Source organism: Acinonyx jubatus, chromosome B1 (genome assembly GCF_027475565.1).
Source record: "Acinonyx jubatus isolate Ajub_Pintada_27869175 chromosome B1, VMU_Ajub_asm_v1.0, whole genome shotgun sequence".
In the NCBI taxonomy this organism is placed as follows: domain Eukaryota; kingdom Metazoa; phylum Chordata; class Mammalia; order Carnivora; family Felidae; genus Acinonyx; species Acinonyx jubatus.
In genome coordinates, this window is record NC_069382.1 from 142870873 (window position 1) to 142891038 (window position 20166).

At 38.5% G+C, this 20166-nt stretch overlaps 1 protein-coding gene, 1 long non-coding RNA gene and 1 other non-coding gene across 6 annotated transcripts in view; 1 reads left to right on the forward strand and 2 right to left on the reverse strand.

The window, feature by feature from the left end:
- Window positions 1-315: 315 nt before the first annotated feature.
- LOC113596819 (uncharacterized) lies at window positions 316-15821 on the reverse strand. The gene is made up of 4 exons (XR_003417732.2): window positions 15710-15821; window positions 15474-15584; window positions 2873-3060; window positions 316-503 (listed from the first exon to the last, which is right to left on the reverse strand). It is a non-coding gene; the product is annotated as an uncharacterized LOC113596819 (long non-coding RNA).
- On the reverse strand, window positions 7699-7801 carry LOC113601050 (U6 spliceosomal RNA). Its single transcript, XR_003422188.1, has one exon. It is a non-coding gene; the product is annotated as a U6 spliceosomal RNA (small nuclear RNA).
- A 41-nt stretch (window positions 15822-15862) lies between the features above and the next one.
- RASSF6 (Ras association domain family member 6) overlaps window positions 15863-20166 on the forward strand; it is a 49181-nt gene continuing 44877 nt past the window's right edge. The window contains exon 1 of one of the 4 annotated variants that reach the window (XM_027058192.2): window positions 15863-16134. In XM_027058192.2, the coding sequence (XP_026913993.1) occupies window positions 15941-16134 (194 nt within the window). In that variant the 5' untranslated portion in view covers window positions 15863-15940. The remainder of the gene's footprint in view (window positions 16135-20166) is intronic. The other 3 variants (XM_015080202.3, XM_053217255.1, XM_027058194.2) reach the window with 3 other exon arrangements.

Genomic DNA, 20166 nt, shown 5'->3' on the forward strand with positions numbered 1-20166 from the left:
TCTTTGGTGACAGCAAAGAAAATGTGTTCAAATTTGCAATGCAACAAGCCATAAATAGGTCAGATACAGTTGACCGTTGAACAAAGCGGGGGTTAGAGACACCAACCCCTGCATGTTTGAAAATCCTTGTATCACTTTTGACTCCCCCAGAACTTAACTACCAATAGTCCACTGTTGACCAGAAGCCATACCAATAACATGAACAGTCAGTTAACACATTTTGTAAACTACATGTATTATATACTGTAAACTTACAATAAGCTGGAGGAAAGAAAATGCCATTGAGAAAATCATAAGGCAGAAAAAAAATGTTCATAGTACTGGACTGTATTTATTGAAAAAATCACGCCTCTAATTGGACCCACATATGTCAAACCTGTCCTGTTCAAGGGTCAACTATAGTAACACGTGTAAAAGGGGAAACTGGTGATTTGTGGCCCGGAACTGCAGTTTCAACATCGGGAGTTCAACATCATGGGTTCCTGTGGCTTCAAGTTCCCCAACTGTAGAAAATAATGTCAACAAAACCAGACTCAAAGTGAGAGATGGACAGGAACCAGGGAACCCTCTGGCTATAAAACTGCAATGGAAATGTGAGCCCCTAAGTTTCAGGTTCCAGGGATCTGTACCCACAGGAGCTTGAGGCTAAAAAAGCCAGTCCACTGCTTCGGATGACAGCTGATGTGGAATTTGGAAAGGAGGTGCTGATGTGTTAGTCCCTTCTTGTGCAACTGAAGCCCAGAAACACACCCTGAGTCCTGGTCGCAGGACTTTGGTCTGGATGCAAGATGCTTAACTGCCTGCAAGTGGAACAAGCTTCTTAACTCCCTTCCCTGCCTTCTATCTTCTTTTGATTTTTCCCAGGCCTTAATTTTGCTGGGGCGGATGCCAGGGGATGGGGCAGCCAGTAGGATTGACGTGCTTGATGTTGACACATGAAATTAGGAAGCGGAAGAAGAGCTACTCAAACAGTAATCTTCCCCCCTCCTTGCTACCTCATGCACTGGCTATCATGAAGCAACACTAGTCCCTAGAAAGATGCTGTGGGGATTAAAACATTCTTCCTCTTGTCTACTGCCTTTGATAGCTATGGTATTGAACACTCATTAACGCCAAAGCTCTTTTAATTGTATAAAGCACCCTAAGAAGATTATACACAGCTTGACATCAAGATTATCAAAACCTCGTGTGTGTATTTATCTTTATATTTATATGTGTATATGAGTACACGTGTGTATATGTTGGAAGGGGGAGGCGCAAAAACTGACAACTACTTTGGGCGTCAAATTAATCGCTAACATTATTTACCATAGCCAAGATATGGAAACAACTTAAGCTCATAGATGGATGATCGCATAAACAAGTTGCAGTATATATACAAACGAGGAGATTCTGCCATTTGCGATAACGTGGATGGACTCTGAGGGTGTTAAGCTAAATGAAAAAAGAGAGAGAAAGACACATACTAGGTGATCTCACTTCTATGTAGAATCTAAAAACAAACAAAACCAAAGTCACAGAAATTGGGATAAGATTAGCAGTTACTAGAGGTGAGGCATAGGGGGAGTTTGGAGGAATAGAAGGAAGGTGGTATAACCTCCAGTTATACAATAAATAGGTACTAGGGATATAAACGTACAACATGGTGACCATAGCTAACACTGCTTCGGGAGATATAGATCTATCTATCTATCTGAAAACAAGAGAGTAAATCCTAAGAGTTCTTATCTCAAGAAAAAAATCTTTTCTTTTTTGCTTTCTCTTTTTATTGTTTTCTATAAGAGATGATGGATGCTGACTATATATGGTAGTTATTTCGCAATATATGTAAGTGATACATAGGTAATGTATGTAAACATTGTATTGTGCACCTTAAGCATATACAGCATTCCATGTGACCTATATCTCAATAAAACTGGGGGGAAAAGTTATTCTGTGCCAAAAGCTCTCCTAAAGGTTTTTCCCATTCACTGTGTTTACTCATTTTATCCTGACAACAACTTTGTGAAACAGGTATTACTATTTTCATCAGTATTCCGTTTCTAGGGATGGGGAGGCTAAGATTGCAGAGACATCAGGAATGGAGAGGAATTTGGATCTAGGCTGTTAGTGCTACCATTCCTGGACTGCAGGTGCTCTCTTCCTGGGGGCCTGCACCTCTAGCAATTTCTGAGTGACGTCTTTCAGGTTTTCTATGTAGAGTATCATGGCATCTGCAGATCGTGAGAGTTTGACTTCTTCCTTGCTGATTTGGATGCCTTTTATTTCCTTTTGTTGTCTGATTGCTGAGGATTGTACTATATTAAATAACAGTGGTATGAGTTGATATCACTCTCTTGTTTCTGACTGTAGAGGAAAAGTTCTCAGTTTCCCTCCATTGAGGCTGATATTAGCTGTGGATTTTCCATTTAAAGTCTTTCTTTTGTTGAGGTGTAGTCCCTCTAAAACTACTCTGTTGAGGGTTTTCATCATGAATGAATGTTGTACTTTGTGAAATGCTTTTTCTGCATCTATTGAAACGATCATATGCTTCTTATCCTTTATTTTATTAATGTGGTTTATCACATTGATTGATTTGTGAATATTGAACCTTTTGCAACCCAGGAATAAATCCCCCTTGATCGTGGTGAATGATTTTCTTTAATGTATTGTTGGATTAGGTTTGCTAGTATTTTATTGAGACTATCTGCATCCATGTTCATCACAGATATTGGCTTGTAGTTCTCTTTTTTAGTGGGGCTTTTTCTGGTTTTGGTATCGGTAATACTGGCCTCATAGGATGAATTTGGAAGTTTTCCTTCCTTTTCTGTTCTTTGGAATAGTTTGAGAAGAATAGGTACTAACTCTTCTTTAAATGTTTGGTAGAATTTACCTGTGAAGCCATCTGGTCCTGGACTTTTGTTGGCTGAGAGTTTTCGTTTTGTGTTGTTTTTACTGGTTCAATTTCTTTGCTGGTTATCAGTCTGTTCAAGTTTTCTATTTCTTCCTGTTTCAGTTTCAGTGGTTTACTTGTTTCTAGGAATTTATCCATTTCTCCTCGATGATCCAGCAATTGAGCTACTAGGCATTTGCCCAAAGAACACAAAAATACTCATTCAAAGGTATACATGCACCTCAGTGTTTACAGCAGCATTACCAACCATAGCCAAATTATGGAAACAGCTCAAGTGTCCTTTGATCAGTGGATAAAGATGTGGGATATTTATAGAATGGAATATTACTCAACCATCAAAAGAATAAAATCCTGCCATTTGCAATCACGTGGATGGAGCGAGCGAGTATTCTGCTAAACAAAATAAGTCAGTCAGAAAAAGACAAATACCATATGATTTCACCTGTATGTGGAATTTAAGAAACAAACAAAAAATGGCCATAGGGGGAAAAAAGAGAGAGAGAGAGGCCAATCAGGAAAGAGACTCTTAATTACAGAATACAAACTGATGGTTACCAGAGGGGAGGTGCGGTGGGGGGAGGGTGTTAAACAGGTGATGAGGATTAAGGAGGACACTTGTGATGAGCCCCGGGTATTGCATGGAAGTGTAGAATCACTACATTGTACACTTGAAACTAATATTACACCGTATGTTAACTCACTGGAATTTAAATAAAACCTTAAGGGAACCTGGGTGGCTCAGTTGGTTAAGCATCTGATTCTTGATTTTAGCTCAGGTTGTGATCTCACTGTTCATGGGTTTGAGCGTTGACAGCATGGAGCCTGCTTGAGATCCTCTCTTCTCTCTCTCTCTCTTTCTCTCTCTCTCTCTCAAAAAGAAATAAATAAACTTTTAAAGAAGGACTTACAAAAATTCATTATATAAAACGTAAAACACAAACAAACAACTAAATAATACTGCATCCTCAAGGCTACCTAATTCTGCAATTCAATTTAATTCTCTGATACCGCTAAAAGAGCTTTTTCTGCAGTAGCTTCCTTGTTCAGATCTTTGCTTACAGGTACACATTGGGGGCTGGGACCTTTGCCTGTGGGATAGAAAAATGACAGATTACGGGAATGGAATGTTACATTTCAAGACAGTCTAGGGAGAAAAAAAAAGATTTATAGCATTGGGTTTCTTTGACCTCTTCCTTCCTTTCAACAATGGTCACCCGACATTCCTTCTCTCATTGACAGGCATCTACATAGTCCAAGACCAAAAGAAAATACCACACTTCTCCCCAAACTGTAAGTCTTCTGGGCATTGCAGGCACCGGGATGAGTGTATCTGCCAGGTTGGTCGTAAAGGGTGAGCACAACTGAAATGTTAGAGAAGTTGATCAAATGTTACACAATTGAAAAAACTCTTCATCTCTGCAACAATTACGTAATTGTAATTGTAGCCACAATTTAATGAATAGCCACCATTGGCTGGGCATCTCACATGCTCTCACTAACCCATAAGACAACCTTATGTGTTATTATTCTCAGTTTACAGACAATGAAGCTGGAGCTTCTGATTCCCTCCTCCGGCTATCTTCACTCCAGCTACCCTGAATTTTTTTCAGTCTTTTAATTTTCCCTGCTCTTTTCCGCCAAAGATCTTTTGCATAGGCTGCTCCTTCTGATTGGATGCCATTTCCTCCACCCTGTGACTTATAATGCAGTTTAGAACTTATCTCAGAGTATAATCATATATTCATTAGTGTCATTTTTAAAGAATGTCTATCTCCCTCTTGATACTGTGAGGTCCATAAGAGTGGGGATTATAGATGCCTTTGCTCATTATCATGTCATAAGAAATTAGTACAATGCCAGGGACATGGTAGGCACTCAGTACTACAGGTTGCATTAATTAATTTGCCCAAATTCACAGGGCTAAGAGTCAAACCAACTTCTTCCTGGCTCCAAAGCCTGAACCGTCTCTATCGGTGCTGTGCTGCCTCCAACATTTTCATGGCACTGTAGGAAAATAAATTGGCCTTTAATGAATAACCTACATAGAGATTCCATGGAAATGGAGCCCGGCAGAGCACAGCACAACCACAGTTGCAAAATGTGGGTGTTCGTATGAATAACATTGCAGATGCTTTCAGCTTTTGAATTTGCGGGGACTTCTCCACCTCTCTTCTGTCATAGTTGTCTGTCCATCCAACTATAGAAACCACTCTTCCTACCCTCTGCCCAACGCACCCTGAATTTCAGTGGCTGCCAGTCCATGTACTCGCTTCGGTGAGTAGATGGACAGATAGATACATGTGATATAGGTACAGATGATACAGATTTGTACGCATGTCTCTCCTTTTGGAAAGGATTAAAACGGATGTTTGAATCACAGTGGAAAAATAAAACCTTCAAACTATGAATTTTTTTTCTAAAATTGTTTTTCAGTATTCACAATCTACTTTCATTTTCCCTTTAGTTCCATCTCTCAGTTCTAATGCTGCACTTCAGTCTTGGAAGTGTCGGTTTCTTGCTTTAGAGATCTTTGCCCTTTCCTGCTTGGGTCTCAGCAAACAGCAATACAGTTTTCACTTACTAAGCAACGATTACATGTAAGGTACATAGCACTTCACCTGCATGGCCTTGTACAGTAGGACTCCCAAGGTCTCTGTCAAGCTTCTCATTGTACAGAGTAGGAAACTAGGGCTCCAAAAAGTGGAGTAACTTCTCATGGTCACACAACCAGTACGGAGCACAAGCAGAATTCAAATCACATCTGATACCAATGTCTTCCTGTTCTTTCTGCCACACTGAAAAAAATAGGACATTTGAACCCAATTTAAAAGAAGTAATAAAGTCAGTCATCTCAAAGGCAGGGGCTGCTTGAACCATATGAAAACAGTAAGGGCAGATGACAAGCTACACTTACCTTTCCCTTCATTGTCTCAAGCTTTCTCTCCCCGCTTGCTTCCCATCTACACTTGCTCCTGCATAAAGGAAACTAGGAGTGCTTGACTGGTCAATTGGAAATGTCTAAGAAACTAATTCTATATTCGAATTAAGAAAGATAAAAGATTCAGGGGTGCCTGGTGGCTCAGTTGGTGAAGTGCCCGACTCTTGATTTTGGCTCAGGTCATGATCTCACATGAAATCAAACCCTTCATTGGGCTGACATGAGCAGAGCCTGCTTAGGATGCTCTCTCCCTCCCTCTCTCTCTGCCCCTCCCCTGCTCATGTGCTTGTGCATTCTCCCTCTCTCAAACATAAATAAATAAATAAATAAATAAATAAATAAATAATAGAAAAAGAGAAAGTAAATATCATGTACCTTCTTCATAACAAGTGCTTTACAAACATTGACCCATTTACAACAATGCAAAGAACACTATTCACATTTTGTAGATGAGGGACACTTGGACAGGTTAAGAAACTAAAGCTCATCATTTCCTTGTGAGTCATTTCTGTTCCCTTTATAAACTTTTTCTGGCCAATTTCCTCCACATTCATATTTCAATCACCAGCTAAATGCTGATTACTCCCCAAATGTACTATTCTAGGTCCCACGCATCTCTTTGTTCCCAACCAACAATTCTCAACTTTTTTAGTTACTTGAAATCTCTTTACATTTTCCACATCATTGACAACCCCAAAGAATTTTGCTTACATAGATTATATTTATAGATGTTTACTGTGTTAGAAATTAAAACTGAGAAAAAAATCAATTTACCTGTTAATTTATTTAAAAATATAAATTCACTACATGTCAATTCTATGTTATCAAAAATGGCTATATTTTCCCAAACAAACAAACAAAAAATGTACTGAAGAAAATGTCACTGTTTTGTAGTTGGCAAATCTCTTTTCTATCTAACTTAATAGAAATAAGTCTTTTTTTTTCAGTCTTTTTTTCAGTCTTTCAATTTTCAGTCATTAAATTTTAATTTATGTGTCTGCATTTAATTCTCCTATCTGTTTCTGCATTTAACCTGCTACGATATTGACAAAAACTGGCATCATACGCATATATAGTTAGAAAGAGGAGTATTTTAATAGCCCCTCCTTTTTATTCTAAGTAATAAACAGACACTACCCAGAAGATACATAATTACATTACTAAAGTGTTTAACCTTGCTCCACCAGTATGTTGTGAATTACTTGATGTCACAGGAATTTGTCCCGGGAAGGATGCAAACAGGATATGCTCCAGGAGCTACTTACAGTGGGTGTAGCCAACATAAGCTCAACGACGTCCTGTTTTCTGAAACTATACAAGCACCTATGCCTAAGATATATGACCATATGTAACTAGAGTTATCAGGAGATAGAAAAACAGTTGTGAGAGTTTGAGAACTTTTTTAAAATTAGTTAATTTATTTTGAGAAAGAGAGAGAGAGAGAGAATCCCAAGCAGGTTCCGTGCTGTCAGCACGGAGCCCAATGTGGGGTTCTATCTCACGAACTGTGAGATCACAACCTGAACTGAAATCAAGAGTCGGGCGCGTAACTGACTTAGCCACCCAGGTGCCCCAGAGTATGAGAACTTTTAAATGAAAAACTAAAAGAGAAAAAACAAACAAACAAACAAAAAACATACACACATTTAGTTACTTCTACATGTGACTGCTGTGTCAAGTGTGTGTTATAAGCAACAGGGTGGTTTCGATATATGCGAGATGATGGGAGCTATCCAAAGTGTGGTCCCTTAGCAATAATACAGACAGGGGTCAAGAACACATCACTCACAGTCTGAATAAATGAGAACTGTGTTACTAATTTAACATTCATATGTCCCTGATTTCCTAGCAAATTCCTTTTTTTTTTTTTAATATGGAATGTTTCATGATTTTGTGTGTCATCCTTGCATAGGGGCCATGCTAATCTTCTCTGTATCATTCCAATCCTAGCAAATTCCTAAATCCATGGATTCTGCCCAGAAAGCAGACCAAATGTTACGGTTTTTCTTTCGAAATATGGTCACTATTACAATACACCATTAAAGAATGTCCAGGCTGTGACTTGACTTTCAGTATCATTCCACTGCTTATACGGAGATGTAAGAACATTGACCTTAACTGCTTATATGGTGTTATTATTATTATTACTATTGCTGTTGTTTTATTCATCTTTTTCCAAAACTGGAACAGTGTGAAGTTGTGTGCATACGCTGCGGGGAGAAGGAATGAAGAAACAGAATGATATACAAATCAAATTGACTAACTGCCATATTTAGGAAAAAAGCAATCACTGTCACCTTCTATTGGATGTCTTTATGCTTATACACAATTACCAATATTAAAAGGCAGTAACATTTGGAGTGGGAGAATGATGACTGCTTATTCCATTTGAAAAGGACTCTCCATTCCTTTAAAGAGTCCATTTATGGGGCATCTGGGTGGCTCAGTCAGTTAAGCATTCAACTTCTGCTCAGGTCATGATCTCATGGTTTGTGGGTTCAAGTGCCATGCTGACAGCTCAGAGCTTGGAGCCTGCTTTGCGTTCTGTGGCTCCCTCTTTCTCTGCCCTTCCCCCACTCACCCTCTGCCTCTGTCTCTGTCTCTCTCTCTCCCAAGAATAAATAAAAACCTTACAAAAATAAAATAAAAAAATAAAGAGTACATTTATCTGTTAAACAAAAATGTTGAGGCTCCCACCTCTTAAAATCTATCAAAACACCATCATGCTCTAGGTTTCTTTCTGTCACTGAATTTTGAAAGTGTGTGTGTTTTGAAATCTCTTCTCTCCTGTGGCAGAGAAGACTGAATGGAGTCCATGTCCATGTTGACAATTGTGGCTTCTTGAGGGAAGAGACTGTCTTGTGCATCTCTATGTGGCCATCTCTGCATCTGACTGGCACACAGCAGTTTTTGAATGACTGGGTAATTTGAATTCTTTCTACTTGCCATTACACTGTTGAAAAACAGTGTATATTGAAGGTGAGAAACTTTCTCTTAAAGAGGAAAAGTGCTTAGAAATAGAAATTATTTGGATCATTCTCAATATTATTTTTCATCGTTCAACTGCGTTGTGAACACAGTTGTGTGGCATTTATCCCCATCATGAAGACAAATCATAGCCTGATTCAAAAGTTACTGTTCAGCCCTGCAATGCAACAACAGAAGGTGAGCCTTTCTAAAAATTCATCAACTATGGGGCACCCAGTGGCTCAGCCGGTTAAGCATCTGACTTCAACTCAGGTCATGATCTCACGGTTCATGAGTTCGAGCCCCATGTCAGGCTCTGTGCTGGCAGCTCAGAGTCTGGAGCCTGTTTTGAATTCTGTGTCTCCCTCTCTCTCTTCCCCTCCCCCACTCATTCCCTGTCTCTCTCTGTCTCTCAAAAATGAATAAACATTAAAAAAATTGTTTTAATTCATCAACTATGTAAAAGTTTTTAAATGACCCAATCATCAAAAACAGCATGGCTTTAATTAAACTTTGGGGAGAATTTTAAAAGGGAATTTCTCCTCCCTTATCTTATTTTTCTCAACAAAGAAAAATTTTTATTTTTTTAAATCAAAGTTCGAAAGCCTTTGTTTTCATAGGAAATAAATTACATGTTCCTTAATCTAAATAGGAAATGATGGTTTACTCCTCAAGTTCAAGACAAATGTCAGGATTTTTCCCAGAGAATTAACATTATCATTGTTGTAATTTACTAAGATCTTGAATATAAAAATTCCCAATTGTAAAATATATTTATTTTAAGCATTACATATTGGAAAAGTAATTTACCATGTTGCCTCATTATGAATGGCTGGCTTCCTTAATAATGCAATCCAGTTTGGTTTTTACTGGGAGTCCCGTCAATGTTTGGAGTTGTCCTGCTTCATTTTTTTTATTTCACTTAGTGCCTAGCATAGGCCTCAAGTACAGCTTCAGATACAATATGAGGTGTGAGACCATGAAACAAACTGATAAGAATGGCCCACAGCAATGGGGTCACACAGTATTAGAATCAGGTAATTTATTGTTCTTTGTGTATTTTCCTCAAGTTACAATCATCTCTAAATATTTTTCAGGAGTGATTTAGTGGTCTGTGGAAATGACCTAACCTAATGATAACCCACATCTCTTTTTTTCCTCCTTTTCTGTTCTATTGCTATGGGTCATTGTATTCCTGCAACAGAATTGTAGTAGAAACACAACATAATCTAAGTATTTCTTCCGACTTTCAATTAATGATATATTGGCATGCATGCATGTTTGTATTTGTGTATATGACAAAACACACCAGATGTATTCATTAGATTGTACTCTAAAACAAACCACCTCAAAACATAGTGGCTTAGCACAACCACCGTTGAAATAGCTCATAGTTCTATGGGTTGGCGATGTGGGCTGGGCTCAGCTGGATGGTGTTTCTGCTGTTCTCAGCTGGACTCATTTCTGGGTCTTTAGTCAGCTGCAGATTAGCTTAGTGGTTCTGCCTTTAGGCTGTCAGCTATGGTAATGGAGCTACTGGGCCAAGGGTCTCTCCTCATCCTACAGGCTAGCCCAGCCTTGTTCATATGGTGGTTCTGACTTGAAGAGCCCAACAAAGCTTAATCAACAGAGTAACTCCCATGGCCCAGCTGATTTTCAACTTTCTGCTTATATCACTTGGTACTGACCCGTTGACCAAAGCAAGTCACATGTCCAAACCCAGAACCAGTTTAGAAACATCCCTCCAAAGAATATAGGGAGGCATGAACAAAGCAGAGCTATTCCTGTAGTCAATCTAGCACTCACTTGAGTACCCTAAAAGAAGGTATTAACCAAGAAAACTATCTCCTCTTAGGAGCCTTTCTCCCCTAGACCTGAAGTCAATTGATAACATGGATGAACCTGCTGGCCTAGGAGAAATTGCCAGCAACAATGGTTAATGGTGAAATCACAAAATATAAACTAAATCATTATTATGCTTTAGTAAGCCGCTATTTATGGTATTATAAGGCTAGACTAATCGAGAACATTTGAGAAAAAAAATGATGATCAGATTGTACTTCCAGACATTAAGCTGTACCATAAAGTTAGAATAATAAGAAACTAATGCCAGTATAGCTACATAGATGAATGAAACGAAACGTAAATTCTAGACTTGTGTTAAAAATATATATATACCTTAATACTTGCTAAAAGTATCATTTCAAGTTGGGAAAAAAGTAGATTTGTATTTATATACTCAACATGTATTTATTAATCCACTATTATTTGTTCCTCTACCAGTGTTTCTTAAACTTCTGACATGGGCCTAGCATTGTTTTAGACACAGAAGACAGAGCCATGAACCCAGAGGTCAAAGTTCCCGTTTTCTTAGAGCTAAAGTTTTAATGAGAGGAGACATAAAATAAACAAATCACCCAAAACAATAAATACATGCTCAGTAATAAAACAGTAAAATGAATTCAGATGGTGATAATTGCCATTAGGACAATAAAATAGGGGACTGTGTTAGAGAAATTTTGGAGGCCTTATTAGGATATGATGGCCATGGAAGGCCTCTCTGAGGTGGTAACATATAAGAAAAACCAGAAAAATGAAACCAGCTGTGTTGAGAGCTGAGCTTTCTGGCAGAGACAATGATAAGAGCAAAGGAAATGAGGCCTGGTCTGTTTCAGGAACAAAAATCAAGCCAGAGCAGCAACTATAGAGTCAGGACCAGAGAAACAGAATCAATCAAGTAAAAGAAATAGGGAAGAATTTGGTCATGGGGGTCTCTGAGGCCATGGAAAGGAGTTCAGATTTAGATTTTACCCTGGATGTGGGGGTCAACCAGCAGAAAGGTTTTCAGCAAAGGAAATCAGAGGTAGTATTGTGATCTGATTTTTGTCTGTAGAAGATGTTGCTGGTTATGGGTGGAGAATGCACATAGTGAGACAAGAGTGAAGGCAACGACCAATTAGGAGGACATTGCAGTGTTTGAGGAAGAAGTGATCCTGGCCTAATTTAGGGGGTAGTGAAGATACAGAGACTAAGATACAACATCAGGACTTGCTGATTTACTGGGAGTGGATGAAGGGAAAGAAAGGAGTCAAAAGTGACTATTAAACATTTGGCCTGAGCAACCATGAGCCTGACAGTCACTGTGCTATATTTTGGGGATACAAGGGAGAATAAGACATAGTCCTTGCCTTGTGGAGTTTGTAATCTATATTATTTAATAAATGTTACTTGGTTAATAAACTACTAGTTTAGAAAAATTGTTAGATTTAAATATCACGGTTTTTCAGAAATATAGATCCATGGAACAGAGAACCAAGAAATGGACCCAAAAATGTATGGCCAACTAATCTTTGACAAGATAGGAAAGAATGTCCAATGGAAAAAAGGCAGTCTCTTCAAAAAATAGTGTTGGGAAAACTGGACAGTGACATACAGAAGAATGAAACTGGACCACTTTCTTACACCATACACAAAAATAAATTCAAAATGGAATAAAGACCTACATGTGAGACAGGAAACCATCAAAATCCTAGAGAAGAAAACTGGCAACAACCTCTTTGACCTTGACCACAGCAACTTCTTACTAGACATGTCTCTGGAGGCCAGGGAAACAAAAGCAAAAATGAACTATTGGGACCTCATGAAGATAAAAATCTTCTGCACAGTGAAGGAAACAATCAGCAAAACTAAACGGCAATGGGAGAAGTTATTTGCAAATGACATGTAAGGAAAGGGTTAGTATCCAAAATCCATAAAGAACTTATCAAACTCAACACCCAAAAAAACAAATAATCCAGTGAGGAAATTGGCAAAAGACATGAACAGACACTTTTCCAAAGAAGACATCCAGATGGCAAGCAGACACGTGAAAATATACTCAACATCACTCATCACTAGGGAAATACAAATCAAAACCACAATGAGATAGCACCTCGCATCTGTCAGAATGGCTAACATTAACAACTCAGGCAACAGCAGATGTTGGCGAGGATATGGAGAAAGGGGAATCCTCCCACACTGTTGGTGGCAATGCAAACTGGTGCAGCCACTCTGGAAAACAATATGGAGGCTCCTCAAGAAGTTAAAAATAGAACTAACCTATGACCCAGCAACTGTACTAGGTTTTTATCCAAAGGACACAAAAAATGCTGATTTGAAGGGGCACATGTACCCCAATGTGCATAACAGCACTGTCAACAATAGCCAAATTATGGAAAGAGCCCAAATGCTCATCAATTGATGAATGGATAAAGATATGGCATACATATACATGGTATATATATACAATGGAATATTACCCGGTGATAAAAAGGAATAAAATCTTGCCATTTGCAACAATGTGTATTATGCTAAGTGAAATAAGTCAGTCAGAGAAAGACAAATACCATATGATTTCACTCATATGTGGAATTTAGGAAACAAAACAGATGAAAATATGGGAAAGGAAGGAAAAAATAAAATAAGATAAAAACAGAGAGGAAGGCAAACCATGAGAGACTCTTAAATATAGAGAACAAACTGAGGGTTGCTGGAGGGGAGGTAGGGATAGGCTAAATGAGTGATGGGTATTAAGGAGGGCACTTGTTGGGATGAGCACTGGGTGTTACATGTAAATGATGAATCACTAAATTCTACTCCTGAAACCAAAAAATAAAAATAAATAAAAAGCACAGTTTTACATCACAAAGTCTAGACGTGTTGAATGTTAAATTTAATATATGAATAATATCTAAATAAATAAGCTAGAAGAAAATAAATATGCATACTATATACTTCAAGGGCAGGAAAGCTTTTTAACAGATATAACTGATAAAGAAAAATATTAATAGATTGAATACTGAAATTTTCAAACTTTTGAATGTAAAAACATCTACAATAAACAAAATTAAAAGGCAAGTAATACTTGTGAAATATATTCATAGCATATATGATGAAGAGTTGATGTGCCTAATAAATCAATATGGAAAAGATGAGCAAAGAATACAGTAAGTAAAATAAGCAAAAATACAGGGTAAATCTATAGAAGGAATTTAATCTTACAGAAAATCAATAATGTACATATTTAAAATAGGACTTGATTGGTAAATAAAAAATGAGAAGAATCTAGGAGTTATCCTAGGGGTATAAAGTTGACATTTTTTGGAAAGAAATTCTTTAAAAATACACAATTCCCTCTCAGTTGGCAATTTCATTTTTGGAAATGTATCTAAAAGGCATGATCACGGTTGTGTGCTGCTATATATAAACATTTACTGCAGTCTTGTTTACAGTAATATGAATTTTTCACAATAAAGAACTGATTAAATAATACTTTATATGGTGTAATATAGTGCAGCTAGTTAAAATCACATTGCAGGAAAAAAAACAACCGACTGACATATGGTAGATAGTTCATAATATGTTTTATGTGATAGAATCAGGTTATAAAACATCAAGCCAAAGTTAATTGCATTTTGGTAAATACCTGTAGAGAAACTACATCAATGAAGACTTACACCAAATTGTTTATATATTTGAGTGTTGGGATTGTAGGTGACTTTTCTTCTATATGTCTGTGATTTGCAACTTTCCACATTGCACATGTGTAACTATATATGTTTTATATTACAAAATAAAAAAATGTATATATTTATGGAAGGGTAAGTACTCAAAAATAAAATGAGTCACTGAGCCTCTAACTAAAGGTAACTAGTTGGAAACCAGAAGTCAGAATAAAGGCTTCAAGGATGCTTGTGATAAAAAATGCAAAACAGAGGTGCCCTGATACTGATAATAAGCAAATGATCCCCATAAGAGTGCAGGCAGTGAAGGTGAAGCATAAACTTAGACAAAGAAGTTCTGGAGTCTGGAGGCTAGAGACACTGTGGAGCCCGTTAGCCATCATTCAAAGGTCAGTCCATACAGCAGGGGATTATGGGGCCAACTAATCCAGTTAACACCCACAAATAATCCCAATTTACACTGACCTCATATAAGAGGTTATAGAAGCTTTGACTGTGATCTAATAAGCCACTTGCTTGATTCTGTTCAGTTTATTAAAATAACCCCCCAACGTGATAAAACTCATCATTCCTGACCTTCACACACAAGTTAAACAGATAAACTGTCTGACCTTTTGAACATACAGAATCCTTAAAACACTACATTGATCAAACAGGTAACCTGTGAATCTAGAAAAATGGTCTATGACTTTGACATTTGAATTCAAAGGACACCAGAGGTCACATGTGCCTACTGAACTCATTGTTGAATTATATTGAAATTCTTTTGAGGACTCTAAGATTTACACTTGTAAAATAACTTTTTTTAAAAATTATCAATAGTTGCTTTACATGGGAAACATAAATGAACAATGATACTAAAACGTGTGTGTGTGTATGTGCGTGTGTGTGTGTGTGTAAATAAAAGCACTTTGCATTTCCACAGTATCTGTCATTGGAGGGTCTCTAAGTCTTTGGTGCCCATTTTGAAATTGGAGGTACTGAGGAAAAGCAAAGTCCCCAAATTCCAGTCAGTAGCCTAATGACTAAATAACTCTTTAATTCCTCTTTTGTACTTCATTACAACAGTTTTTGAACGTTGATACTTACAAGATTCTTCTTTGGAACTTACAAAAAAAAAAAAAAATGTATCAGTGCCTGCGGTCTATCCAGACCTACAAGAGCAGAGGCTCACCGGTGCGGAGGCGCAAGGCGTGCAGGTTCGGCGAGTTACAGAAGTGGTTCTGGTGTGCCCTGAGGTGTGAGAACCACTAGTCTGGGTGAAAAGGTGCCGGCAGGGAAGGAGCTGGCAATAGAACAAGGAAAAGAAAACCTGAGACATTTCTAATTCAAAGCGAACATTTTTAAAAGAAGGACGTGTGAATAATGACATTCCTTCCCAGGTAGTGTCATTTCTTAGGGACCCTTCACCTATAATCTGGGCACAGAGTCGAGGTTAGAGTCAGTCCAATTCAGTGGGTAATGTCAATTCACTTCTCACGATGTGTGTCAGGGAGCAAGCAAAGGAGTGTTCCTATCAGCTGCCCCTAAGAAAGAAAGTAAACACTCCCAACATGCACTGAGGTAAAGGGAGTGGCTCAGGTTTCTTACACGTCCCTGCTCTGGAGAAAAGGGGTAATAATTAACGGCTCCTGGGGCTCGATGATCCTGCGGAGGGCACTGCCAGGTGCAGAGCTGAGCAGCACGGGGCATCGGGTCGCCCCTCCTCCACACTTGGCTCCGACCTCCAGGACAGGTGAGGGAGCCCTGCTTTTCCAAGGGACGCTCGGAATTGGTGAATCTGTGACTGAGCAGGGGAACAAACTCTCCGGAGCAAGTTCAGCTCAACAACTCAGGTAAAAAGCCTTCTCCTGGTAAAAAGCCTTCTCCTGGCATGAATAACAGGTGACATATGGGCCTGGGGAAAAGAACCCCTCTAATCCACCCCCCGCCCCAGGTCAGGTTGAGGACATGTTATTAGAAAGCGGCATCCACGGGCAGCCAAGTTGAATGTAGGCATGCATCAGACCAGTTGAAACTCAGACATTGCTTTTCCTTTTTGATTGTTTTCAGAATACCCTTTCCTGACGCAGGTAAGCATGTGGGGAGGAGGGAAAGGCAGGAACTTAAGTGTGGCCACTGAAGCCCTTCTCCCTTTCCTCAAGGGAAATAGCTCAAAGAGCGCTTTATCTGGAATTGCACTTAACCCTCACATCCCCCTTTCTCTTGAATCAGCGGACTTGAAAGGTCCTTTTAAGTGAGGGTTCCGCTAAACTTTCCGCTCAGAAACTACAGAGCTACAGAGATATATCCCTCCAAAACTTGAAAACGATTTCTGCTGCAATTTAAGAGTTCACCAAACAATGAATGAATGAATAAGCATAATTAAATGGGAGCCCATGAGTTAAGGATACAAGTTCTGAAGCAGGAGAGCCATAAGTTCAAATCCTGGCTTTGCCACTTATTAGTTTGTCCCGTAGCAAGTTACTTAACCTAGCCAAGCCTCAGTTTGTCACCTGTAAAACAAGCCCCATAACAGGATATGCCAATGGGGCTTTGATGGGAATTAAACACTTAGCAAGCATCCTATAAGTGGTACCTCCAGTTAGGATTAAGAAATTAGCAGCTCTGCCAAAAGGGCCAGATCAGGGAGGGTGAGCTAAGCTGGGGAGACCAGACAGTGTGGAGGTGGTAAAGCTTAACTGGTTTCCAGAGAATGGGTCTAGGACACATGAGCGGATGGCCAGTGGGCAAAGAGTTACAGCAATGAAATCATCTGGCTTCTTGCTCCTTTTCAAATAGTGTACATAGTGGCAAATTCAAAATTATCTGCTACTCAATCACTTTTGCTTTGGAAAAGTCACGTTCATTTTAACTGTTATTTCTAAGCAGAAAATATAATTTTGCAGTAGGAGACTTACACACAACCCCAGATTGTGCAACCTGTGACATTTAGTTTTATAAGACAGATAACCCTTGAATGACTTTGATAAAATAGACCATGGTAGCACCCATATTGGATTGTTTGTATTGAAGTGATATAGACTTTCATTTGTGTTTATGGACGAGAAGCACACAAGAACAATACCTGTGTTTGTTGGTCTTCACCTCTGAACTTAAATTACAGGGAAGTGACCTTTATGAAATTTTATTTAAAGGGCACTTTTGTTAATGTTGCTGTTAGTTTTATATTAATGTTGGTAATTTCAAGAAGGGAACAAACTTAGAAGTTGCAACTAGCAACGTATTTTCATTGATGACATTTTATATTTTCATTACATTAATATACATTTAAATGGTTTGCAGTTGATCCCAGCTTAATATCATCATTGTTTTGATGGATTCTTGTTTCAAACTGCAGATTTGAGATTCTCCAATGTACTTATAATTGGATATTCGCTAGAATTCTAAAGCCAACCAAACTGAGCTTTACTATGTTATTGTCCTCTGGGTCTTAATTGTGTTAGTGTTTATAGCTAAAAGCTTATAAAATATTCTAACCTATTTAGAATATAACTTTATGCCAAATAGATATGGTTGGAACTTCTTAAACCAAATTATTTGATTTAACATTTTGTAATGTTGTATGTTTAAACAAACAGTAACCCCAACTGAGATAAATCTACTTAACTGTACTTGAGATTAATATGAGATTAATTTATCTAACCACATAACTAGATTAAGTCTTCCTAGTTAAACTCTATTTTAGTGTACATATGTTCCTCTACTATCTCCAATATGAATAACATTTTAAGATATACTATTAAATGTATTGGTCCATCGAGAGAGAGAGAAATAACCAGCAATGACTAAGAAAAAATGAGCTTTCCCAATTATATGGAAGATAGTGTAACACATATGTAATATTTTTTAGCATGTAATTCAAAGTTTCATATTTGATACTTGTTTTCACTTTTCCTAAAATAAGAAGCACCCTATACTTTTCACTGAAATGGAAATCTAGTCCTAATAGTCAATTTACTTGTACAGATTCATTGAAGGTAGGGAATTTAGGATTTTTAGAGATACAGGAGCTTCCTATAAAAGTTTAGATTTGGGGGATGCCTGGGTGGTTCATTCGGTTAAGCATCTGACTCTTGGTTTCGGTGTAGGTCATGATCTCATGATTCATGGGATCGAGCCCCATGTTGGACTCCATGCTGACTGTGTGGAGCTTGCTTGGGATTCTTTCTCTCTCTCTGCCCCTCCTCAGCTTGCTCTCTCTCTCTCTCTCTTCCTCTCTCTCTCTCTCTCTCTCTCAAAAAAATAAACATTAAAAAACATTAAAAATAAATAAGATAAATGTTTACATTTTTATCTTGCCATTTGCAATGACATGGATGGAACTAGAGGGTATAATGCTAAATAAAATAAGTCCATCAGAGAAAGACAAATACCATGTGATTTCAGTCATATGTGGAATTTAAGAAACAAAACAAATGAGCAAAGGAAAAAAAAAATAGAGGGAGAAACCAAGAAACAGACTCTTAACTACAGAGGACAAACTGATGGTGACCAGAGGGGTGGGGGATGGTGGGATGGGGGAATCGGTGGTGGGGATGAAGGAGAGCACTTGTCATGATGAGCCCTGGGTGATGTATAGAAGTGGTGAATCACTATATTATACACCGGAAACTAATACTACACTGTATGTTAGCTAACTGGAATTATGATTTTTTTAAAGTTTAGATTAAAATTTTTTTTTCAAATATAGATCAATCAAAGATACAACCTCTGAGAAAGAACTTCTGAATATTCTCTCTTTGCCCTAAGGTCTAGTGTTAGAGAGGGTTGGGTTTTGTGGCAGAAATTCATCTGTGTCTTTCAAAGCTATCAGATACAGTGATTATATCACTTCATAACATCATTTCAAAAAAATTTTTTTTTCAACGTTTATTTATTTTTGGGACAGAGGGAGACAGAGCATGAACAGGGGAGGGGCAGAGACAGAGGGAGACCCAGAATCGGAAACAAGCTCCAGGCTCTGAGCCATCAGCCCGGAGCCTGACGCGGGGCTCGAACTCACGGACCGCGAGATCGTGACCTGGCTGAAGTCGGACGCTTAACCGACTGCGCCACGCAGGCACCCCCATAACATCATTTCAAATTGCAGACTAATGCCACTGCTTTCCGTAGTGGAACGTGACGATGTCTCCCTTTTAAGTGATGACGGTGTCATCTTAATCACCTTCCCCGTCACCATCCCAGAGCCCAGTAAATGGGGCTCAAGAGCAGAAAGTGCTCGCTCTGCAGCCAACACACAAATAAGCACAAGAACAATGATTCACCGTCCCTGTGAAGTCAAGCTTAGAATTTCCTCTTGGAAACTAGATGAAGCAGAGAATCCTTGAGTGGTACCACAGCAGCAGTTCCAGAACATGCCTCTGGCAGACTGAGCAGCTGCCCTCCAGACCGAGTGGTGGCAAGATGCCTTGAGTCCCGAAGTGGCTGAAAACCCATGTGCTTCTGTTACAGTTCCTGTGCCTTGAGGGAGCTCTGGGGACAGTCAAGGCAGTGCATTAATGTCCTGTCAATATGGAATAGAATATTAAAGGTTGGCATTTCAAATGAGATTCCACTGGGACTGACAGGAATGGCATAGAAGCCTGGGTGTTTGATCCATACCCTGCTGAGTCCCGTCTCATATTCAAGCATTATGATACATTGTTATGCATCTCAAAACAAGCATTTCTTAACTGTAATAAATATCACTTAATAAAGTGATAGTTTTTATATGTCAGCTTCTCACTTTTGCCATCTTTGCAAATGAGGCAAATTCTTTAGCAAGATAGAGCCGGATATTTCCCAGAAACCACACTTCTCTGGACTCTTGTACTGTTTTACTAAGAACTGGATAATGGATAGAATTATAGATTTTTTTTCTCATT